The sequence below is a fragment of the Pelobates fuscus genome, chromosome 2, assembly GCF_036172605.1.
Source record: "Pelobates fuscus isolate aPelFus1 chromosome 2, aPelFus1.pri, whole genome shotgun sequence".
NCBI lineage: Eukaryota > Metazoa > Chordata > Amphibia > Anura > Pelobatidae > Pelobates > Pelobates fuscus.
In genome coordinates, this window is record NC_086318.1 from 312,991,437 (window position 1) to 313,016,375 (window position 24,939).

The 24,939-nt window shown below is 45.6% G+C and overlaps 1 protein-coding gene across 1 annotated transcript in view; it reads left to right on the top strand.

Annotated features, from left to right (window-relative positions):
- The first annotated feature begins 1,754 nt into the window (after positions 1-1,754).
- REV3L (REV3 like, DNA directed polymerase zeta catalytic subunit) overlaps positions 1,755-24,939 on the top strand; it is a 185,774-nt gene continuing 162,589 nt past the window's right edge. Inside the window, exon 1 of the mRNA XM_063443510.1 lies at positions 1,755-2,257. Coding sequence (XP_063299580.1) covers positions 2,119-2,257 — 139 coding nt within the window. The 5' untranslated portion in view covers positions 1,755-2,118. The remainder of the gene's footprint in view (positions 2,258-24,939) is intronic.

The window sequence follows — 24,939 nt, forward strand, 5'->3', positions numbered from 1 at the left end:
AGCTGCAGAGCACGTGGTGTGGTTCTCGCGAGCTCACAGAGAGTTGCCACGGGCTACCACAGCAACGCTCTGACAGGAGCTCAGGACAACGAGGTCTGCAGCTCTGCACGCGGCGGAGCTGCAGACAGGATAGTTATCCCACTGGACCACCAGGGACTGCAACCACTGGACCACCGGGGACTTACATAAGAAAGGTATTTCAGTGTGTGGAGGCTTATCACAGTCCCCCACACTGTCATACACCCTGCCCCCCCACACTGTCACACATTCCTTCACACACACACACTGCCCCCCCCCCCAGTCACAGACACTGTCACACACCCTACCTCCCCACACTGCCACCATCCTCCACACTCCCCCCACACTGTCACCTTCTTCCACACTGCCCCCCAACTCTGTCACCTACCTCCACACTGTCCCCCAAACTGTCACCAACACATAAACTGTCACCGCTCCCACACACTGCCCCTGCACACACGGTCACCTTACAACACACTGTCACTCTCCCAACACTGCCCCACACATTCTCACCTACAAACTGTCAAAATTCCCCACACCGCCAGGGATTCCACCGGACCACCAGGGATTGGAAATAATATCCCCCCTCCCTGGGCAAAGGTAAGAAGTGAGGGGGGAATATAAAAAATATTTTTTATTCCTGCTCAGCTCCCTTGCAAGCCTCTCAGTGGTGCCGGAGCCGGAGTGACGTAACATTCCGGCTCCGGCATCACTGCGGGTTGTGTGAGGGAGCTGAGCAGGAAGAGCTCAGGGGAGAGTGCTCCCTTGCCGCCCGCAACATCAGGAGATGGCTGGCAAGGCATTTGCCAGGGCATTTGGGGGGGGCAGCTTTTTTTGGTACCCCCCTAAAAGTGCCGCCCAAGGCAAATGCCTTGTCAGCCTCGCACAAAATACAGAGCTGCAGATATTCCTACCTCCCAACATTTCAAATGGACAAACAAGGACACTTCATTTTAGGGGTGTGAGCGGATGCATGGCCATGGGTGGGGCCGTGCTGAAAAATTTTAGGTAACTTACTTATAATAATTATTGCAATTAAAATGTAATTTATAAACGGAACAATGTATCATAGTCCACAGTTGCACAGACTGATTTATATACACATTTATTGTAGTAATAGAAAAGAGGAACATTAGGATACACTAGAGGGATTTTGCCCAAAATATAGACTGTCCCTTCGAAATGGGGTAGGTATGCATATGTTGAGTTATTTACCAGTAGGACTAAAATGGCATTATAAATCACACATTCCCATTGCCTATACTACAATGCCATATAGCATTCTGAGCCATTTACACATGACTGTGCACTGCATCTGGTAACAAGATGCCAATATAAAAAAAAAAAAATACACAACAAAGAGAAAAAAAAAAAAAACCAGAAAAAAATAGAAAGCAGCAGAATTAAGCAAAATGAATTGTATAAAGCAAATACTGAGCAAATATATAGATTTGTGTTAACATGTAACCCAAGTCGGATTAGAAATTGACATTTTGTAAATAACCCTCCATTGCCTCACTGCAGTAAGATGATTTAAAATAAATGCACCACAGTGCTATATTTTTTCCTGTCATTTATTTGATATAAATCACTATACTCCAGTGCCAACCAATCAGTGAAGGGCTTACAAAATACATCAAATGTCCACGACGGGGGCGTGGTTATGTAGACAGGCCACACCCACTCCTGTGGCAGGCCCCGCCCCTCTTGCTCTCGCTCGCTCTCCCTCCCCGTGATGTCACCATCATGGCAACAACAGCTGCGGCCGCCGCAGCCCGAGCCGTGAGCGGAAGAGTCGCAGGACCGGCGGCCGCGGGGGGAGCGTGACGCGGCGCCCGGAGTATGAGTGTGGCGGGGCCCGGCGGCACGGAGACTGTGAGCGGCCATGCCGAGAGAGCCCGGGACAGCCGATAGCCGTGTGTACTGACTGGGAGATAGCCGTGTGTACTGAGAGCTGCCGCCCAGACACTGCCCGCTATCTATAGCCCAGACACTGCTATTTATAGCTCGCACGGAGACACTGAGCTGTCCGGAGCGGCCCCCGGGGGCGGAGAGCGGCCGGTTCCTGTGCGGTGGAAGCAGCCCGGGGAGGAGGGAAAGATGTTCTCCGTGCGCCTGGTCACAGCGGATTATTATCTGGCCGCACCGCTGCCCGGCCTGGATGTCACCGCGTCCCACTTCAGAGACTGCCCTGTGCGGAGAGTGCCGGTGGTGAGAGTGTTCGGGGCAACCCCTGCAGGTAAGAGACTGCCACAGACACGGCCATAATGTGCACAGAGAGTGGGGACATGGGCACACTGAGACTGGCACAGAGAGGACATGGGCACCCTGAGACTGGCACAGAGAGGACATGGGCACCCTGAGACTGGCACTGAGAGGACATGGGCACCCTGAGACTGGCACTGAGGACATGGGCACCCTGAGACTGGCACAGAGGACATGGGCACCCTGAGACTGGCACAGAGGACATGGGCACCCTGAGACTGGCACAGAGGACATGGGCACCCTGAGACTGGCACAGAGGACATGGGCACCCTGAGACTGGCACAGAGGACATGGGCACCCTGAGACTGGCACAGAGGACATGGGCACCCTGAGACTGGCACAGAGGACATGGGCACCCTGAGACTGGCACAGAGGACATGGGCACCCTGAGACTGGCACAGAGGACATGGGCACCCTGAGACTGGCACAGAGTGGACATGGGCACACTGAGACTGGCACTGAGAGGACATGGGCACCCTGAGACTGGCACTGAGGGGACATGGGCATACCGAGACTGGCGCTGAGGGGACATGGGCATACCGAGACTGGCGCTGAGGGGACATGGGCATACCGAGACTGGCGCTGAGGGGACATGGGCACACTGAGACTGGCACTGAGAGGGGACATGGGCACACTGAGACTGGCACTGAGAGGGGACATGGGCACACTGAGACTGGCACTGAGAGGGGACATGGGCACACTGAGACTGGCACTGAGCACATGGGCACACTGAGACTGGCACTGTGAGGGGACATGGGCACTCAGTCCGTCACTGATGATGTGGACACACTAAGACTGACACAGACTGACACAGAGAGGGGGCATGGGATCAAACGCAGAGAGGAGCACACTGAGACGGGACGTGGGCACATTCAGACTGGCTCAGAGAGGCGATGTGGGCACACTGAGTCTTCCAAAGTGGAGACCTTCTTAGACATAGAGAAAACCGTGGGTGGTCTGAGACAAGCATATAGAAGGGGTGTGGGCTGTCAGGCTGAAATGGAATGGGGCATGGACATTCTGAGAGAGGCACTGAAAGGGGATTTGGATTGTCAGTCTTCCCAAAATGAAAACTTGGGCAGTCTGAGATAGGCACTAAGTGGGGATGTGGGTTTTCTGCCTAGCCCAAAATGTAAACGTGAGCAGTATCAGACGGGTACACAGTTGGATGTAGACTGTATGATTAGTCTACAGAGAGATGTCAGTCTCCTGAACATGCTCTGGAGCTAGTTGAGTGGGCTTCAGGCTTGGGGGGCTGGATATGTAGACACAGCAGTTTAGGGAACACTGGGCAGCTTGGGAGAGATCTAACTTGAGGTTTTAATCTAGGCAGCTAAAGGAGCACTAAATTGGGGGTTATGTTGGGCAGCCAGAGAGACACTTGTTAATGAGAGGGAACACTGTGCTGCCAGAAGAGTGTTAGGGTTGGTGCTAGGCTGCCAAAGAGGGTGGTGCTGGTGGGGTTAATGATAGACTGGTAGAGAGGGATGTAGTGGTGTGGTTAATGCTGCGCAGATGATGAGGAACAGGTTTAGTGCTGTTCACTGAGCAAGCAGAGAAGGACATGGTGGTGGGTTAAATGCTGGGCAGGCAGAGAGGGACATTGTGATGGGTTTCATTAATTGCATACAATATTATGGTGGGTCTCATTAAGCCTATCGGGCAGGTGGTGGGTTTTATGTCAGGCAGGCGGAGAGGCACATAGTCCTTCGTTTGGTATCCGACAGGCTGAGGGGAACATGGTGGTGGGTTTAATGCTAGGTAGGTTGAGAGAGACATGGTGGGTTTTATGTCAGGCAGCAGAGAGCGACATGGTGGGTGTGTTTAATTCTGGGCAGGCCGAGAGAGAGAAGATGATGGGTTTAATGCCTGGCAGGCCTATAGAGACATGGTGGTGGGTTTAATGTCGGGCAAGTCGAGAGGGACATGGTGGTGGGTTTAATGCCGGGCAAGTCGAGAGGGAGACGGTGGTGGTGGAGGGTGGGCGGGGGAGGGATGGAGGGATGGATGGCACTGGGAAGCTAAAAATGGGCTTTGGAATTGATCTTGTGCTGCCTGTGTATCTGTGTATTTTTTTACAAGCATACCCTTGCCTATAACCTGAGACAGATTTTTCGGGACATCACGACAGTCCACATTAGACTATTGAAAATAAATGTCCACGTGGCCATACATTTTACGGAGGCAAGCATATAGGATGAGATATTTTTCCATCAACAGTATGTACGGTAACATACACATGGGTGACAGTTGCTCTCTGCAGTGGATGCATTTTAGGATTTTGGCAGAGAGTGCATGGGAAGGCCTTGTCATGTAAGCAGAAGGACACACGGACATAGTGTTTAGATAACTGCAAATAAGCTCTATGTTAGTAGGGCATGCCCAAATGTATTCCCAAAATGTTATGTACTCGATCATATCGGGGTATCTGGAAACAGCAGAATATTGCTACATGGATATTCAATATACTTGGGCACACATTTTATTTTCCCTGTCTCCCTTAAAGAATTAACTCAGTCCTATTTTAAATTCTTGAGCTTAGGGGATGCATGGGCTGATTGTATTTATAGCAATCATTTGCAAAGCAGCCTGTCACAGGGTTTACTAGCTGTCAAGTAGGTAGTTATAATTTATTTGCTGTACATTACTGCTCAGACCTTGCCTGTCTAGGACTATCTGGAACATTTACTGCTCATGAGACAGTAGCTGCAGGCCTGCCTTCTGCCCAGGTTTTGTATATTAAAAAAGCATGCTTCTGTAGTGACCGTATGATAGTTGTTAATTTCCCATCACAACGTGACACAGACATCCTGTTTTTGTGAATGGGACTTAGACCTGCCTTAATGCTGTTTGAGGACCAACAAACATCCCGTTCAGTGACTGCATATAGTAAGGAGAAAGCATCTTTTGTGTATTTACTTCCACTGCATTTAAGACTCGTAAAAGCATGGTGGAGAGGAGGGAACCTCACATGACCTGCTGAGGAGTTAGAGGATAGAGCAGCCCCCCTTACTGTGTGTGTTACCCAGAGGGCAGGCTTTATTGCGCCTCCCACACAGACACAATCCTCTGGCTGCTAATGATCTGGGAGGATGTGTGTATGTGATCACCTGTAAACTATGCTTCCTCTCTTTTTCCTCCCTGTCTGCATGCTGCCATTTTTTTATGTGTGCAACATAAAACCATATGGAACTGCTGTGCTTTCCAAAACCATTAAAATAATCTGAATTGTGACTTGTACAATAGAATTTTTGGCTTTGAAGTAAACAGAATGTTTTTTTTTTTTTCTTCAATTCTTTATTTTTGTTGTGCAGGTTCATTCATAACAGTGTTAAACGCCACAACAGCGTACATAGGTGTATGCAAGTTAGACTGTGGCATGGGTAATTGCACATTTTTTTTTTTATTTATGAACAGGCTTGTTGTATCTAATGAGGTTCCTTTGAATATGTTTGTATATGTATGATACAAGAGAATATTACACGGTAGTAGCTTATGTTAAATAGGCTGGGTACAAGATTTTAAATAGTATCCTGCATGGCTGTTCTTCAGTATGGGCATATGCATAACACAGTTATATCATTATAGCATAGTGCAGGTATATAGAGTATGTGTTATGAGAGTCGCTTTTGGGGTGGCCAGTACAGTAATACTAGTAAGGTAAGCCCCTGGGCTGCCCCAATGTTCTCATGGAGTGCGTGTAGATAAAGGCATGTAAAGAAAACATCAGTTATGGCATAACAAAAAATTAAATTTGATTAGCGGCATCATCAGCGCTGGTATGGAGGTGCAGCACCAGGAAACATGTCCCAGAGATTGCGGGTGCCGCGCCCAGGGTGGTATGGCGAAATCAGCCAATGCCTCGGCTCAATGTTTTGGGAGAGTCTCTGGGTGTCACTATGTGGGTTAGGTGTGCCGGGTTGTTTTCTCTCTCCCTCCGGGTCTGCTGGAGGGGCCATGTTCGGGATCCGTGGAGCCAGGCTATGGGATACGTCAGGTCCCTCTCCGCTGGGATGCTGCGGGGGCCCGGAGTGGTCCACCTCTGGGCGCGGGTGTTACGACTCTGTTGTCGTGGGTCATGCTTTGCGGCTGTTACCGGAGCAGCCTTTCGTCTTGGTAGGCTAGGCTGAGGGTGCCCTGGTGCTTCGGAGGGTGCTTTGCCCATGGGAGACCCAGGCCTTTTGCGATTCCCGTCGCTTCGCCTTCTCCCTTGTTGCTGAGGGTGTGAGTGCTGCTTTCGAGCCTCTATCTTATGCCAGAATTGTTCAAACAGTTTGTCAAGGCATTGTAGCATGCCTTCTACCGAGCCCGGTCGATCATCCGCCGGTTTATGCAGTTCGTGCCCCTTTTCAGGGAGCACGTCCGCCATCTTAAGTGAGTTGGCAGGGTTCGCCTCATGGTTGGTGTCGGGCAACTGAGTGGAACGTTTGGGTATGGTGCTAGCCAGGGGGGCTGGGAGAACCCCCACTGGTCCATGGGGGAGGGGGGACAGCACTAGTTGAGTATCTCACCGCCAGTTGAAGCAGTAGGAGAGCGGCCTCCTCTCCTCCACTCGGTCACTGGTAGGCCGCAAAGCCTCGAGTCAGGGTTTCCAGCGGGAGAGAGGTTCACGGAATGGGTCTCCAGCACCACCAGCGTTTCAGTCACAAGCTTGATCGTGCTTTGCATCCAGGTGAGGTATTTATTCAAGAATAATGTCGGATTTTGTGTGCCATACGTGTGAGCTAAGGCACCACACATCTGTCCTTTTCAGTATCCAGGCTCCGCCCCCTAGAATGTTTCTTGTGTCTGTAGTTTCCTACCTGCAAATCTAAAAGGTGCATTTACTACATTGTGAATTGAAAAATTAAACTGCTGAATTTGGTCTTTGATTGCCAAGCCACTAATACAGTTGCATCAAGGCCATATTTTTGAATAGCTGATTTGCAGCATTGAGTTTCAGATCACTTAAAAATAAACCCCTATGCATTCGCGGTATGTTCACTAAGCATGGGGTTGTGCTGAATTGAAAACAGTATTCAGGCCATGATATCTGCATTATCTCCATTTCATCTATGTTTACATATTGGCTCTTTTGGCCTACCGTATATACTCGAGTATAAGTCGAGTTTTTCGGCACATTTTTTGTGCTGAAAAACCCCAACTCGACTTATACTCGAGTCCATGTCTGTATTATGGCAATTTACATTTCCATAATACAGACAGGGGGCTGGCAGGGAGCGTTGACTTACCTCTCCTGCAGCTCCTGTCAGCTCCCTACTCCTCCGCGTCGGTCCGGTCAGCTCCCAGTGTAAGTCTCACGAGTGCCGCGGGGGTCATAGTGTGGCCGCGCGACTTACACTGGGAGCTGAAAGGACCGGCGCGGAGGAGAAGGGAGCTGACAGGAGCTGCAGGAGAGGTAAGTCAACGCTCCCTGCCAGCCCCCTCCACTGAACTGCCCATGCCACTGGACCACCAGGGAGTGTGAGCCCCCCTCCCTGCCATGTATCAAGCAGGGAGGGGGGACGAAAAAAAATATAAATAATAATAAAATAAAAAATAATATACCAAAAAAAAATCATTAAAATAATAAGAATGCCCACCCCCCAACACTGTAAATAAATATTCAATTAATATAATTTTTTTAGGATCTAATTTTATTTAGAAATTTACCAGTAGCTGCTGCATTTCCCACCCTAGTCTTATACTCGTCAATAAGCTTTCCCAGTTTTTTGGGGTAAAATTAGGGGCCTCGGCTTATATTCGGGTCGGCTTATACTCGAGTATATACAGTATTTTTTTGTGTATTCACTACAATTCTCTATTTAGTAAATAACCCATTTAGAGTTGAATTGAGCAATCGTTCCCTTATTAGTTTCTGTAGATCAATTTATTTCTTACAATTACATGTATCTTGAAAACATGTGAGTACTGCATTACAACTGCAGTAATGCATTTCTGATGAATCAATGTGTCAATCTACTGCAGTTGAGCCCATTTTAATTCATTGTGGACAAAATGCATTTAAAATACAATAAACAATGAAGAGAAAAGATTTCCTCTTCTGCAGATAAGTAGTTTTCTTCGTGGATCAGGATATTGCTGATATGCTGTTTTATGTGGGATGTTGTTCAGTTGTAATCTTGGTGAATAGCTTTTTCATGTCGTCGTTGTTGTTTTTCCATGAATTTGACTGACGATAGTCTTCAGTTTTAATTTCCTTTTATTTATTTTTTTATTTGTGTCCTTAGTCATCGTTATTTGAATTTGTGCTTCTTTTGAAATTGACATTGTATATAGGGGAACATTAAATGAGCACTGTGGCCACCAACACAGCTTAAAGGACCACTACATTGCCCAAATATACCCCCATCCCTCACTGTTTAGTAGATATAGCCCCAATGAAAACATGCATGCATTTTGTCATTGGGTGTATATTTAAAATAAGCTTGCAAAAGCTGCACATTTCTTGTCTCAAGACTTCGCAAACCTTTCCTTTCTGTCCTATCACATACTTACCAATGCAGCTCATGATATCTCTTTGTAAGACGGTTGCTCTAGAGCAGGGGTAGGCAACCTACGGCACTAGTGCCATGCACGGCACTCGAGGTGTCTTTGCACGGCACTCGAGGCTGCTAGAACCAAACACGCTCTGGCCTATCAGGAGTCCCAGTAAAACTTCAGATATCTGCTAATACGAAGAGGTGGTGAAGGACAATCCTCAATTTATGCATGGCAGCACATAGAGATCACTTCACAGCACATCTGAGATCACTTCCTCCCAGCACTTGTGAATGGGAATCCACACTGTAGTAGAGCAGCCCGCAGCTGGTGTTGCAGCTCCTGTCCTTGACCTGTACCTGGCCAGCCTGGTCCCCACTGGAACCCAGGGAAGTCACCCACACTGCTAGATATACACAGAAATGCAGAATAACAGCCCACACACAAACATACACACAATCCCCACAAACGCAACACCACAAACAATCCACACACATGCACACAACCCCACATGCAGCCTCTCACATGCAATACCCCAAACAGCCCCCAGACACTACTAAACACACAATGTGACATATCCATCCACACACAATTCCACAAGCAGCCCTCATACACAGCCCACATTCATATGTATCATACACGATACCATAAACTGCTAATGAACATATACAATATAATAGCTCACATATGCACAAATACCACGATACAAAGCAATTACAGTAAAAATAACAAGCAGAATACGGCAGCATACACACCTCAATTTACAAAAATAGGATCGGCACGCTACGGGACATCACAATCCTATATCGGCACAGTGCTGCTAAAAGGTTGCCTACCCCTGCTCTAGAGTCTAGGCAATTGCCTGCCTCTTGTGTTTAGCTCCACATAAATCTCTTCAACAAGTTTAAGTGTTTTAGGTGTTTGGAGTGTTCCCTTGTTATTTAAGTGCATTTGATAGGTTTTAGCCTCATATTTGTTTATTTATTTATTTTTTTTCTCCATCACTTTAGTTTTGTATGTATAGGATTTCATAGCTAAAAGTGAATGGGGCAGATAACAATGGGACAACAATTGGCTGTGGGGCAGAGTTTTAAAAGCATGCTATAGTGTTAGGAATACAAATCTATATTCCTAACACTGTAGAGCCCTCTACCCCCTCTACACACTCCGGAAGTTAGTGTTAAAAAACTTTTTAGTATATTAGCCGATTCCCACGCCGATGTCCCTCCACCTACTCTGACATCATCTGATGTGGGGGTAGGCTAATGCGCATGCGCAGCGAGCACTTTAGGCCCTCCCAGTAGGAAAGCATGGCTTCAATCCTTTCTGAGGACGTCCAGCGTCATTTAGGTGACCAAAAGTCCGTTGGCAACCAGGAAGCGCCTCTAGTAGCTGTCTGACAACCAATAGTCAGTCTTAGTTCTGCAATGTAATTTTTGCAGTTTCTCAAAAACTTCAATGATTTACATTGCAATACTAAGTGACACTGGAACACAGCACCTAGACCACCTCAGTGAGATGAAGTTACTATATAATTATTTAACTCAGCTGACACTAATTTCTAATTGATAGAGCGGAGTACTGTATGTACAAGGTGGTGTGTGACACAGGGGATGGTGTTATGCTGCAAAAGCTGTAAAAAAAATTAAATAATGGATAGAAATATAGCATGACTATAGGTAGACCTAAAAATTGCACTTAAAGTAACACTGTAGGGTTAGGAACATAAACATGTATTCCTGACCCTATAGTGTTAAAACCTCCATCTATACCCCAGCCCTCACTCCCCCCCCTCTTTGCTCCACTAAATATAGTAAAATCTTACTTTTATTACAGTCCTTGGCTGACATCAGCAAAAGTGGTGATGTGCTTCAATCACCATGCTTTCCCTAGGAAAGTATTGGATTGGCTGAGAGTTCAAGGAAGCAGATCCGGGGCAGAGCCAGCACAAGTCAAACACAGCCCTGGCCAATCAGCATCTTCTCATAGAGATGCATTGAATCAATGCATCTCTATGAGGAAGGTTCAGTGTCTCCATGCAGAAGGTGGAGACACTGAATGACAGTGCTGCACACTGTGCATCATTGACCCAGGAAGCACCTCTAGTAGCCATCTGAGGAGTGGCCAGTAGAGGTATCCCTAGGTAGTGATGTAAACACTGCCTTTTCTCTGAAAAAAACAGTATTTACTGCAAAAAGCCTGAAGCACTGATTATACTCAACATACTATACATTAATCTGTAGATGTTCTGGTGACTATAGTGTCCCTTAACACAATGCGCAATGAAAATATAAAATAAATAATAAAACTAAATTAGTCATCAAAAGCTGATAGATCCAATAAAACCATCCCAAGTTTCGAAATTGACACATACAAACATAAATAGTGTCAGCACTTAGCAGATATTCCCCTATAATCTATTGTGGGGGGGGGGGGGGGGGAAACAAATCAAATTGTGAGGGTCCCAAAGTCAATAGTAACTTTCAAAAAAGGATCTTTCCGAGTGGGGGGTGGGGGGTGTATGATAATAATTGTACAGTGTTCTGTATAGTCACTTTTTTTTTTTTTTTTTTTTTTTTTAGTTCTTTATTTATGCATCGACACATTCAGTGCGACATTAATGTTGGCTTACGCAGAAACTAGCACCAGCTTTTGCTTTGATTATGTTACACAAAGGAAGGTTAGGTTAGTAGCGTACATAGTATATATTGTTGGTACAATTCGTGTGGCTTGCGCAGAAGCTGTTGTTGTGTAGTGTTCCGTTTTGTCTGTCAAGGTTTTTCTTTTACTTTATGTAAACAGGAAAATATGTACAAAAGAAGAACAAAATAGAATATAATATAGAATGAAAATCTGGGTAAAGGAAGAAGTATTACTCTGAATTGCACGAGTGAATATTTGTCTGTGGGTGAGCGCTAATTCGTCTTGTATTTATACATCATATTGTTCCCAGAGGGTCCATACTTTTTGGAATGTGGTGGTGGTGTTGCGGACCTGTGCGGTCATCTTGTCCATTAAGTAATTGTCCCTGATTTTGGAGATTACTAGAGTGATTGGGGGTAACCTCGGGTTTTATCCAGTATTGTGCCAATGCTCTTCGAGCAGCTAAGTTAAGCATATTCAATAGCCTTTGGTCATGTTTGTCTAGCCCATGGGTCGTCAACCTGGTCCCTACCGCCCACTAGTGGGCGTTTCAGGATTCCAGGTGGGCGGTAGGGATTTTCAATTTTTTTTTTATAAATTGGGCAGGCGGGCGGGCGCGAGCCGGCGGTACCACTGTGACTGGGTACCGCCATCACCACTTGCGGCCCCGGCGGCAAACCGCCGGGGCCGCATATGGAGGGGTCCATCGGGTGGCCCATGCTGTCAGGGCCACCCGATGGATGTGGATTGTGAGGGGGCCCGGTCAGCGCTGGGCGCTTTAACAGCGCGACCGGGCCCCCTGTGATGACATCAAATCTGCTGGGAGGAAGTGATTCCCCGGTCACTCCTCCCAGCATACAGAGAGCCGCGGGAGGAAGGAGGAGGAGGGAGTCAGAGTGGGCGGTAGTTAGAAAAAGGTTGACTACCACTGGTCTAGCCCTTCCGTTGGTCGTGATAGGAGACATGCCCAAGGGTCCAGTGTTATTCGTTGTTGTAAGATTTTCTGGTGTTTAAGTCTACTATTTTTCCCCAAATTCTTTAACTCTGGTGCAGTGCCACCACATGTGGATGCATGTGCCTTTTCCCCCGCATAGCCTCCAGCAGGTGTCTGTGGGACTTAGTTGCATGTGGCATTGTTTGACTGTGGTTGTGTACCACCGTAGCATTATTTTGTATGCTTGTTCCTATAGGGTCGTGCATATAGACACTTTTGTGTTTGCCTCCCAGATATCTTGCCAATCTGTTCCCTCCAGCGTTTCACCCAGATCTGCTTCCCATTTGTCTGTGTATGTCTGTGTTCCCCATGTTCCTGATTCTAAGCATATGTGGCTGTATAGCAGTGAGATTAATTTCGCTGGCATTTTTTCTTTTAGGAAGATTTGTTCAAAGAACGTAATGGGTTTGGCATTTGCAGTTTTAACCTCTTTGGTTTGTGCAAAATCTCTTAATTGGACGTATCGGAAGAAGTCACAGGTTTTTAGCGGGGCAAGGGTTTGTAAGTGTTGGTGTGGTACTAGTTGGTTGTCTATATACAGGTGTGTGTAGCGTTGTAGGCCTGTGGCTTCTATGCCTTTAAAGTCTCGTGCCCTAAGTCCCGGTGGGAATGCCCTGTTGCTCAGTACTTGGGTCATTGTCCGTAAGTTTAAATTTTTGTGCGATTTGGTCCCATAAGCTGATGGAGTTTAGAATGTTCTGGTTTTTCTGAATCCAATCCAAATTAAACTGTGTCCACCTTGGAAATAGAAGGAACACAGATATAGTGTAACATTGTAAGCTTTATTATCCCTCCTAAAAAAACCTTCGTGAGACTCTTACATAAGTTATAGTGGTGCTTATTTCTAAGAACCACATGCATTGGTGCAGTACAGTGCAATAGTCTATAGATGGTTACCACTCAGTCAGTGTGATGCTGCAAACCGATCCTGTGCACTCGAGCCATTGCAGACCTCTTACACCTCGGAAGGACGCCAACTTGTGATGCTGCTTGACCTGCTCCCAATGTCTCCAAATTAAAATTGCCGCCAGGCACGATCTACGCATTTCGTCTGTCAGTTTGGGTTTTCTCAAGATAGGTTGCCGCGACGGCTTTGAATCATATATGTATTCCTTCTTTACAGAGAACGTCAATTCCCTTAAAAGTACATAGTCCGAAAAAGATTATTTTTGCTTATGGAAATCTTCGCAAATACATACATTCATATAATTACAAAGGGGTATAATATAAATTCTAAGTAGGAGCACTATAATAGATGTAGATATGGAACACATGTAGTATTTAACTTCTCACATGTCCTCAAAATACACACTCTTAAACGGTACTTATAATGGTGCTGGACCTCTCATATTTATTATACTCTGTATTAAATCCTCCTGTATATATCCACCACTAATTTCAACATTAATATAATACATTAAAATAAATCACATTTTATTTGGTGTTAAAGATCAGTGCAGTGCAACATAGGACTCTAGTCTAGGCAATCCATCAACTGATGACACCCTATGTCAAAAAGAGGAATAAAAAAAATAAAAGATCTTGAAAAAGACCCTAAGGGGTCGAAACGTCGATTTGATATGATTTGATGTAACCTTTATCACAGTAAACACTGAATAAGAAGTCCTTTTTGAGTGCTCTGATTTTTTCGTTTGTATATATACCTTGGACGCCGGTAGCACCAAAGGCAAGAATTGTTCCAGTCACTTAAGGGTGAGTGCCCAATCCATATATTTTTTCTATATATATATATATATATATATATATATATATATATATATATATATATATATATAAAGGAAATTCAAAATATGTATATGTACATATTTTTAATTTTTATTTCCTTTTTTTGAGTTAGGGTGTCATCAGTTGATGGATTGCCTAGAGTCCTATGTTGCACTGATCTCTAGTACCAAATAAAATGTTATATATTTTAATGTATTATATTAATGTTGACATTAGTGGTGCATATATGTGTTCCTTCTAATTCCAAGGTGGGCACATAGTTTCATTTGGATTGGTTTAAAAAAAAACCAAAAAAACCAAACATGTGAATATACAGAACACTGTACAAGTATTATCATAAAACATATATACGTTATGCTTAGGTCTAACGTTCTTTGTAGCTCACGTTGAAGATCACTTGTATCAAGAATCTCAACCCTACATTGTAAGACCCAATATTGGAAATCCACCTTTCTAGACCAAGGATCCTTACTAAGTGCCATTAGAAGCACGGGTCGAATTTCTATTGACAGTTAGGGAAGAATAGAGGAAACCTTGTGAGAGAGAGAATACACAGATAAAGAACAGAGTAAGGAAAGGGGGAGGAGGAAAAAAGGAAAAGAGGGGAGGGGGATTTTGGATGAGAGTGGGAGGCAGAGAAGCCAGCAGGGGATAATGCTCCAAATCCGATCAGCCGGGGGCAAGGTGTGTCTTTAAGTTCATAGTAGTATCTTTCTATGGTGCGATCAATGCCAAGTACATCCCCCAGGGGGATCCTTAATGTCCCCCCCGTAAGGGAGAAAAGGGCGATTTCAGCAACTATCGCTAGTTGTTTACACAAAGAGCGGTGATGTGGGGGAATGAGCCCACCCCGCCTGACTCTTAATCACCCACATGGCAGTCTATTCAAGGGCCCCTGACCTTTTCAAACTTCCTCAGTGCCCCTAACCAGAGCTGTTAATTTGTCCATAATTAGTGTCTCTCTGATTTTTTTTTTTTTTTTGGGCGTGACAGCCGTAAGTGGGAGGGAAGGGGGTCTCCCTCTGTAACCAAACCTGAGCTAAGGCCCTCCTGGCTGTCAAATTCACCTTATGTATAAGTTTCTGTTCCATTTTTGACCATTCATCCATAGACCTGGCCAGGAGGAACCCCCAGGGGTCTAATTTAATTTCCCTGTTAAAATATCCTGCAGCAATGCAGTAATCCGTTTCCAGTATTTTTGTGCCTCTGGGCAGTCCCACCACATGTGTATATAAATACCCTTCTGACCGCACCCTCTCCAACATAAGTCCGTTGGGATTTTATTCATTCTGTAAAGTTCCGCCGGCGTAGTGTACCACCTAAACTTAGTCTTGTAAGCTTGTTCCTGCATAGAGACACATTTAGAGGACGTTGCGGCAACTTCCCAAATTTCCTGCCACTCAATACCCTCCAATACCTCATTAAGATCCGCCTCCCATTGGTCTATATATGTAAGCTCACCCCATTCTAAGGTGTTGGTGCTGAGGTGAGCATATAGGCTGGATATCAGGCCTCTTGGGAAGTGCTCACCGATGCACATCCGTTCAAAAAAATATGGCTTTTTTAATCACAGGATTTAGGGCATAATCCCGAAGTTGGAGGTAGCGAAAAAAGTCAGAAGGCCGTAGTGGGGCCCTGGTTTGCAATTCCTCAAATGTAATAAAGGTTCCGCTTTCAAATAGATGGCATAGACGCTGTAAGCCTGTTTTTTTTCCAGTCCCCTGAAATCTCTCGCAGCCATCCCTGGGAGAAAAGATGCATTACTCAGTTAAGGGGTTAGCGCAGAGGGGGGAGGACGACAAACCAAATCGTGATGACGTGGCGTCCCAAATTTTTAGAGAATTCAAGATAGCTGGGCACTCTACGTTCAAAGTCAGTCTATGTTCCTTAGGAACCCACATAAAGAATTGAGGGATATTCGAACCCAGAAGAGAAGCTTCTAAATCTACCCACCGTCTCTCCTCAGGAAGAGAGTACCATAACGCTATCTGGGTTAGCTGCGCCGCTAAATAGTAAAAGTAAAGGTTTGGCAAACCCAAACCTCCCCTAGTTTTTGCTCTATAAAGAACGTTACGGGAGACTATATGATTCTTGTTCTGCCAAATGAATTTACCTATAGCCTGCTGAAGTGCTCCCAAGTTGCATTTAGTCAATCTGACCGGGAGGGCTTGGAAGAGTAAATTGTTACTCTTCCAAGCCCTCCCGGTCAGATTAGGGAGAATATTCATTTTTACAGACTGTATCCTACCTATCCACGAGATTGGCTTATCCACCCACTTCTCCATTTCCTCCGTTAAGGTTCGGAACATAGGGACCTAATTTTGTTGATACAATTGAGTGGGATCAGCCGCCAACCGAACTCCCAAGTATTTAATATAATCCCTAGCTAAATGTAGCTTGTACGTGTTAACTATGTGAGCTACATCTGCTCCTATCATGCTGATAGGTAGCATGCTTGATTTATTCAAGTTCACCTTATACCCAGCCAGATCACTATATGTTTCTAAAAAGTTTCAGTGCCACCATCTTTTGGATCGGTCAGTGTCAGTAAGAGATCGTCGGCGAAATCTGACACCACATATTGCTGTCCTCCGACCGTGATTCTCTTAATCCCCGGATTTTGGTTTATCGTTTGCAAGAGTGGTTCCAAAGAGAGGGCAAACAGCAGGGGCGATATGGGGCACCCCTGCCTGGTACCAATGCCTAATTGAAATGGCTCCAGTTTTGCTCCTGAGATCCAAACCCGTGCTTTAACATCAGAGTTCATTGCTCGGATTGTGGTGATAAACGGGCTTGGGATGCCAAAATATTCCAGAACCTCAAAAAAATAAGGCCATTTGACCCTGTCAAAAGCCTTCTCGGAGTCAAGTGACATTATCAAAGTCGGAATCCCCCTAGCAGCCTGCCTCCAGATAAGATCTATATTGCATCTAGTGTACTTGAATAATTGCCTGCCGGGTACAAAGACCACTTGATCCGGGTGTACCAAACGTGTCAGGAGTGGATTCAAGCTGCTAGCAAGAATCTTCGCTAAGAATTTGGAATTGTGATTTATTAGAGATATTGGACAGAAGTTTTCCGGTGCTGATTCGTCCTTGCCGGGTTTCGGCAAGAGTACGATATGCGCCAAGGACATGTCCCTATCCGGCGTGCCCCCTTCCATGAGGTCATTAAACTAAGTCTCCAGATGACATCTGTTAGTTTTATGTGCATACACAAAGAAGTATATTAGATTTGTATCAAACCACTCTCAGGACATTTAACAGTCCCTCATTTGACATATTTCCAACGCATAGGTTACACTTTCACTTCTTGGCAATTTCACCCAAATTTTATGGCACTGCTTAGCTGAGTGTTTTAGCTGATACCCTTTGTTTTAAAAGCTATGTAGGCCTTTAATTATGTTCCTATTTCATATTTGGTTTTTTTCTTTCTTTTTTTCTGAATGAAAGCCATTGTGGCCATTCGCCATCATATAGTGGGGTAGACATGCAGCTGAATATTTTTGTTTTGCAAATAACTGAAAAGAAAACCTGATGGATACAAGGAGCTCCTTGCACCATATCCTGTGCAACTGGCACAAGTGGTTATGGTACTTAGAATGTCCATTAATGAATCTGATCCTTTATACCAGTATGATGTTGTCCCTAGCCCCTTTTTCCCCTTCCTCTACTTTTTGCTTCCAGGGTGTCCTATACTCCTCCCACTTTCCGACTGAGCAGTTGGAGAAGACTAACTTTGCAGTTGAAACAAGGATGTGGTGGTCTGTGTTAGCATGCCATTCAACTTGGTTTTCTCCATTTGTGATAAGTGATGCAAATTACAACAAGCTGTAGGTGTTAAGGTGTTGTTCTTTTAATGCTGTGGACAGTGAGACAGATGCTCAGACCCAGTGGACTCCTGCTATGCATTTTCCTCATTTGGAGCTCCTGAATCTTACTAGCCTGATCATTTGAGCTATTCTGTCTGCTATTCGTGTTTGTTACACCACCAAAGTGTGGAAGAAACTTTCTAGTGGCATTTTTCCCAGAAACATCTTGATTAATTTTTATACAACAATGGACTTACAGTATGATTCTATGCAGTTAGTGACCACTGATTTCTGGCAGTCTGCCGGGATTAGTTGCCACTGACCAATTACTGGGCTGCCTCAGCATTGAGACAGACCAATAATAGTGATTAATTGTCCCAAGTTTGCTTGATAACTCTGGTAACTAATCACTGTGGTGACTATCCATTAAGACTTATTTCCACTGTCATTCGCTCTCACATCGATTAATCGTATGGGAATAATCTACTAAATAATGAATTGTTAGGACTACTAGTTTGGTGTAGCTAGTGTTAGGACTATGGTTAACTCCGTTAGTTAGGGCTAGGTGGGTTAAAGCTATATAGGCTTAGGTCAGTCAGTGTCTAACATTGATGGCCAGGTTAGTGTGGCTAAGCAGCTCCACTGCACAAACCACACATACATACACAACACATACAGTCAGCACTCACCTGACTTGCATGGCACACAGCTAGCACACACCACACACTATGACAAAGGGAGAGAATATGGGAGGGTAAGACACTCATGGTAATTCATGAAATTCAGAAATTTTGCAATAAATACAAATGGCAAAACTAAGGCAATATACCCATGTTGTGACTATAGTAGAATTAGATATTTTTTTCCAGATCAGCTATTTTGCCTCCGTTTTTCCATTTAGAGTTAATGTGTAAAAATTCTGAGTTTAGCAAATGGCCCTGACAATGTTCAAGGCTTTTGGCAGTGGCTTCAGTCTTTGTAATTTAAATGATATTGTGTCACTACAAGTAGATTGTCATGACGAACGAGTAAATAAGGCTACTGCTTTAGTCACTTGGACAGGTAGTTTGTTTTACAAATTCCACGCCCCTGTACATGTGAAAAAAATTATTGAAATTAACAAACGAGTTTGGCAGAAATTAGTGACTCAATGTACAAGTGAAAGTATATTCAATTGCCCAAGTTGTCATCTTTTGCAAATAGTTTGCAGTTGGGGGATTGAATATTGGTTCAGTGAATCAAATGCAAAATAGTGCACTTTAAACAGAAAACGTAAACTTATGGTGGAATAAACACAGCAACAGCGTCAAAGGGCCTTGGCCCAAACTCATGAATGCCTGGGAAAGATTTGGTCACTAAGGGGTTAATTTCAAGTTAATAAAGTTGAAAGCTGTCATGTTGCTGATGGCTAACTCCTGTCCATTGACTTATGTTAGAAATTGTTGAGCATGCGCCCGTGTGACATGATACATTATCCTGCTCACATGGGATTGGTAGAAGTACACCATCCAGTTCTTTTAGGACATCAAGCGCTTGGGGGGCAAATCAGATCTCTAGGAAAACATTCAAAGAGTGATGTGATGCAAAGAGAGGTGTTATATCTAAATCATGGTGCAATTTCTAATACAAAGCATCTCTCTGATCTCTGGTCATAATTTTTACTTTGCTCCTGTACAATACATGCAAATATATCTCAATTGGCTTTATGCATGAGAACAAATAGGGGCATATTTGTCACTTGTCACTTTATTGTGCCCTGGCACCCCTATCAATGTAAATAATGGTTTGACTTCTCTTAACTGGGGTCTGCCAAGCGTCGCTCCCTGCTTCCACTGGAGCTGCAAGCTCTTAGTTAAAAGTGATCAGCTCATGCTCTCAGCCAGTAAGCTGCCCTGTCCTGCTGTGCTTAGCTAAAGAGAGAAAAAAGAAGCTCCTAAGCAGGAGCATCTTGCTCCCCTGACCACACCTGGCACACCCCAGGTAAGGAAACTTGTAAAACAGTGTGGGAGCAACAATGCACTCCTGACATCATAACCTCGACAGTGGTGATGGTGTTTAGAGTAAGAATTGCAGATGAAACCAGATTTTAAAAAAATGGCAGTTCAAGGGCCAGTAAAAAGGTACACTTTTGCTTTAATAATTGTTTTTCACAATTTAGTTGTTTTTAAAAACTGACAGAAATGCAGTGTGTTGCTATTGTTCCAGCAGCATCCTTATCAAATGTTCATAGTACAGTGTTTTCCCGTAATTAAGACGGGGGATGCTCTGAAAATAAGCCCCAGTAGTTTGCTAATCTATGTTCGGGGAAGTTTCCCCGAACATAGATTTGCAGGATTCCGTGCCCTAGTGAACTCGTCTATGTTCAGGGGAATTCCCCCGAATATAGACCTGCTTTCTAGCACACGTTTTTCCCCAAAATAAGACCTCCCCCAAAAAACATACCCGGTCTTATTTTTTGGGAAAGGCTGTAGTTAAGTGCAACCTTTCACTTGTATATCTATAGAGATGTGTGTATTTATCCTCTGTTTAGCATTTTTTTTATTTTTATTCTTTATTTTTGTTTCAACACTGAATGCGGCTTGGTAACGTTTAGTGGCCCACGCAGGGGCAGTGCAACAACACGTAATACATTTCTTTGTACAGAACTGATGTGCTGCTCAGTGTCGTTTTTACGTTTTTAGGGCATTTGTAGCCCATGTGTAAAACATAACCAGAACAAAATCCAAACAATACGATACATGACTGCATGGCATATAAAACAGTTAAGTTTGTGCGGTTCTAAATTCACCCATATAGGTTCACGGTCATTGTAGTCGTCGGTTTAACATTCAAAGCAGTTCGTGCTATCGTGCTCTTTATGTGTTCGCTATTGCGTTTGGACTGATTTTGTACTTTAGTAGCTGCGGATGTCGTGTAGGTCTGTCCCTTAAGGTAATGTTCATCTATGTCCGTGTTGTGTAGTCCCCAGTTGGGGACAATCTCCGTGAAGTTGTTGGTGGCCCCTATGGTGCGTTTTTCTCCCCCTCGAGGTTAGTCCCTAAGGGGCATCCAGCAGGGTCGTGTGTGTGTGATGGTCATTCTACCACTGTGAGCGTTCACAACATTAGCTTTTCTACGTGTTTTTTTCGTCCTGTTTTTACTGCCTAACGGAGTTGCCCTGTGTGTTTCGTCTGTGATTCTAGGTAGGCATATGAGCCAGTTTTGCTGTCCAGTACTGTGCACCGTATGTTTGGAAATATGGAAGTTGGGGGAGAGGATTGGGCGGGGCTGTGGGGTGGGGAGAGGGGAGGGGGGCGTGCTGTTCGTCGGGGCGTCCGACGGGTCTTGGTCTCTGAGCGGACCACTCACCCTGTCTAGTCTGTGTGGTATCATTCGTTAGCATATACTTCCCAGGGTTGCCAGATTTTTTTGAATGATTTTTCCGTATTTCAAATTTGGGCTGTGAGTTTGTCCATCAGATATGTGTCTTTGATTTTTACTATCACGTCGTTATCGGTGGGGACTGTGGGTTTCAGCCACACCTGTGCAAGAGCTCTTCTTGCTGCCAGTGTGAGTTTATTTAGAAGTTGTTGTTCTTTTCTAGGGAGGCCGTCTGTGGGTCGGGACAGTAGGATCGACCAGGGGTCTAAGTCAATGTGTCGTGTTAGTACATCTGTCAGCAGTGACTGGATACTCTTCCAGTATCCCGTCACTACAGGGCATTCCCACCACATGTGGACGAAGGTGCCTTTGTCACCACATCCCTTCCAACATGTGTCTGTCGAGGTTTTCCCCATTTTATGGAGCTGAACAGGTGTGGTGTACCATCTCTTAAGCATTTTTTTTTTAAAGATTCTTTATTTTTCATTTTTCAGTTTTCATGAACAAAGGTTAATGAACGTTTTTACAGAAAAAAGAGGTTGGTTAGTTAGGGGGTTACAATAGGATACAAAATATTTTCAGTAGCACATATTTCTGGCATTGTGTTTTGGTATCTCTTATAACATTTTCTTTTGAGGACCTTGAATCAGGGAGGTTACGTGTGTGACCTTACAGTTCGTGTTATCTGTGTTCAGGTGGTGTTACAGGGTTCCTGGGGTGGTTACGATGCGTCCAGCAAGGTACCAATTCCGGGATGTTCCGGTTAACATAGATAGTCGAGGTCGTAGGGTCATTAGGCCAGAAGCTTTCGGTGGTGGTCGTCCTATTGTTGGGGGGAGGGGGACATCTGTCTGAGGGGGTGTGGCCTTCGTGTCGATCGATGATTGTGATTGTGTCAGTAGGGCCAGGTAGTTAGGATGGGTGTTACAGGGAGGGGAGTGTTAGGTAGGAGGGGGTTATTAAGGGGGTAGGGAGAGGAACTGCGGAGAGGTGAATAGGGGGCTGCTGCCCGTCTGGGTATTCCCCTCGAGCCCAGGGCGGGTGGGGTTGGGTTAGGGGTGGGTTGGAGCGGTGCGCTTCTCCATAGTCGTGGTGAGCGTTGGTGGTGTTGGTCGTTTGGTCTGGTATGTCACCACGGGAGGGCATTATTTCCGTCGAGCCATGGGTCCCAAACCTTGTGGAATGATTTAGGGGTGTCATGTATCTGAGCTGTTAGTCTGTCCATGTCTATGCTATCTGTGATTTTCGTGTGTATTTGAGGGTGAGTGGGTATACGTGGTGTGGACCAGTTTTCGGCGATTGCTCGGCGTGTGGCTAGGGCTATTCTCGCTATGAGCTTATTTTCACTGCGGGTGAAGCTGTCCAGAGGTTTAGAGAGCAAAAGGGCCCACGGGTCAAGGGGTACTGGTTTAAGTAGTCTGGATAGGAGGGTCGTCATAGTTATCCATAGGGGTGTAAGTTTAGGGCATGTCCACCAGCAGTGGAGGAATATGCCTGTTTCTCCGCACATTTTCCAGCAGAGGTTGGTGGGGCTTTGTTTCATGGCCTTTAGGCGGTAGGGGGTGAGGTACCATCTGAAGAGCATTTTGTATGCCTGCTCTTGATGGGTGACGCAGATTGAAATAGATTTAATAGATGCCCAGATGTCAGCCCAGTCCGTGGGGTCCACGGGGGGTCCGAGATCTTTTTCCCACGCCATGATGTATGGGAGGGCTATCTGAGTGTGGTGTGTGGTTAGATTTATGTAGATAGATGATATTTGGCTCTTCCTGGCTGGTGACTGAAGGGTGTCTCTTTCAAACCCGGTTAGGGACGAGGTGGCTGCTATGCGAACCGTGTCGGTCGCTGCGAAGCTTCGGAGTTGGAGGTAGCGGAAGTAATCAAATGTGGTCAAGGTTTCAGAGTTGGGGAGTTCAGTGTATTGCAGGAGCTTGCCGTTAGGATAGAGGTGTCCCAGCCTAACTATGTCGCGATCTTCAAAATGGGCGTAGTGTTGTGGTGTGAGGCCAGGTTGGAACATTTTGTTGCGGAGGATTGGGGTGAGGGGCGAGAGGCCTGTGGACAAGTCAAATTTATCGCTGAGTCGGTCCCAGAGGTCTAGGGAGTGGGTGATTGCCGGGGAGGTGGGGGGTGGCAGTGGCCTGTATTGCCTTTGGAGCCACATGTATTGGGAGGGATGGTCTCGGCCAAAGATGAGATGTTCCAGGTCTACCCATCTTTTGTGTGCGGGGGGAAGATGCCAATGTTGGATTTGTGTCAGGTGGGCTGCATATAGGTAGTGTGTAAGGTTGGGGAGGCCTAGACCTCCGGAGAGTTTGGGTACATATAATGTGGCTCTGCGGATACGGGGTTTTTTCCCGTTCCAAATGAATCGGTCTATGGCAGTTTGTAGTCTTTTGAGGTCAGTTTTATTGCAGGGGATGGGTAGTGCTTGGAAGGCGTAGAGGAATTTGGGTAGGAGGTTCATTTTAACGGAAGCTATTCTTCCTAGCCAAGATATGTTCATCGGTTTCCAGCGTTCCAGGTTTTGGAATGCTTTCTGGAAGAGTGGGGGATAGTTGGCTTTGTATAAGGCGGTGGTGTCACTAGTGATTTGGACTCCCAGGTAAGTGATCGCCGTCGGGCAAATACGGAAGGGGAGGTCTTGTTTTAGGGAGCGGATAACGGGTTCTGTGAGGTTGAGCGGCATGAGGTCCGATTTAGTGGCGTTGAGTTGGTATCCCGATATCTTTGAGTATTCTTGTAGGGTTGTTATGAGGGTGGTCAGGGTCGGGATGGGGTCGGTCAGGGTAAGGAGGATGTCGTCTGCGTATGCTGCGATGGTGAATGTGTCGTCCCTGATTTTAAGCCCTTTGATGTGTGGGTTGTTACGTATGGTCTCTAGCAATGGTTCGAGGGATATAGCGAATAGTAGGGGGGATAGGGGGCAGCCTTGACGGGTTCCGTTCAGTATAGGGAAAGAGGGGGGGGGGTAATATTGGGGATTAGCAGCTGCGCGGTCGGAGTGTGGTACATGGCTTGGAGAAAGTGGGTGAGTTCTTGTGGGAAATTGAATTTGCGAAGGACTTCGAATAGGTAGGGCCAGAGAAGGCGGTCAAAGGCCTTCTCGGCATCTAGGGAGAGTATGGCGGTCGGGAGGCGTTTATGGTTGGCGTACCAAATTAGGTCTATGACCCGTCTGGTGTTGTCTTGTGCTTGTCTGTGGGGGATGAAGCCTACTTGGTCTGGGTTGATGAGTTTCGGTAGGAGGGGATTAATTCTTGTTGTCATGACTTTGGTCAGGAGTTTTAGGTCTATGTTTAAGAGTGAAATGGGGCGGAAGTGACCTGGGTCTTCATGGGATTTCCCGGGTTTAGGTAGGAGGGTAATGTTGGCTTGTGTCATGTCGGGGGGTAGTGGGTTGCCTTTGAGCATTGCATTAAAGACTTTGCATAGTCGTGGGGTGAGTATGTCTCCGAATGTTTTGTAATAGATAGCTGTTAAGCCGTCTGGGCCGGGGCTTTTATTGGGTTTCAGGGATTTTATTGCTGCTTGTAGTTCTTCTGGGGATATGTCTGCTGAGATTAGTGTTCTGGCTGTATCAGTGAGGGAGGGGAGGGAGAGTTTCTTGAGGAAGTCGTCC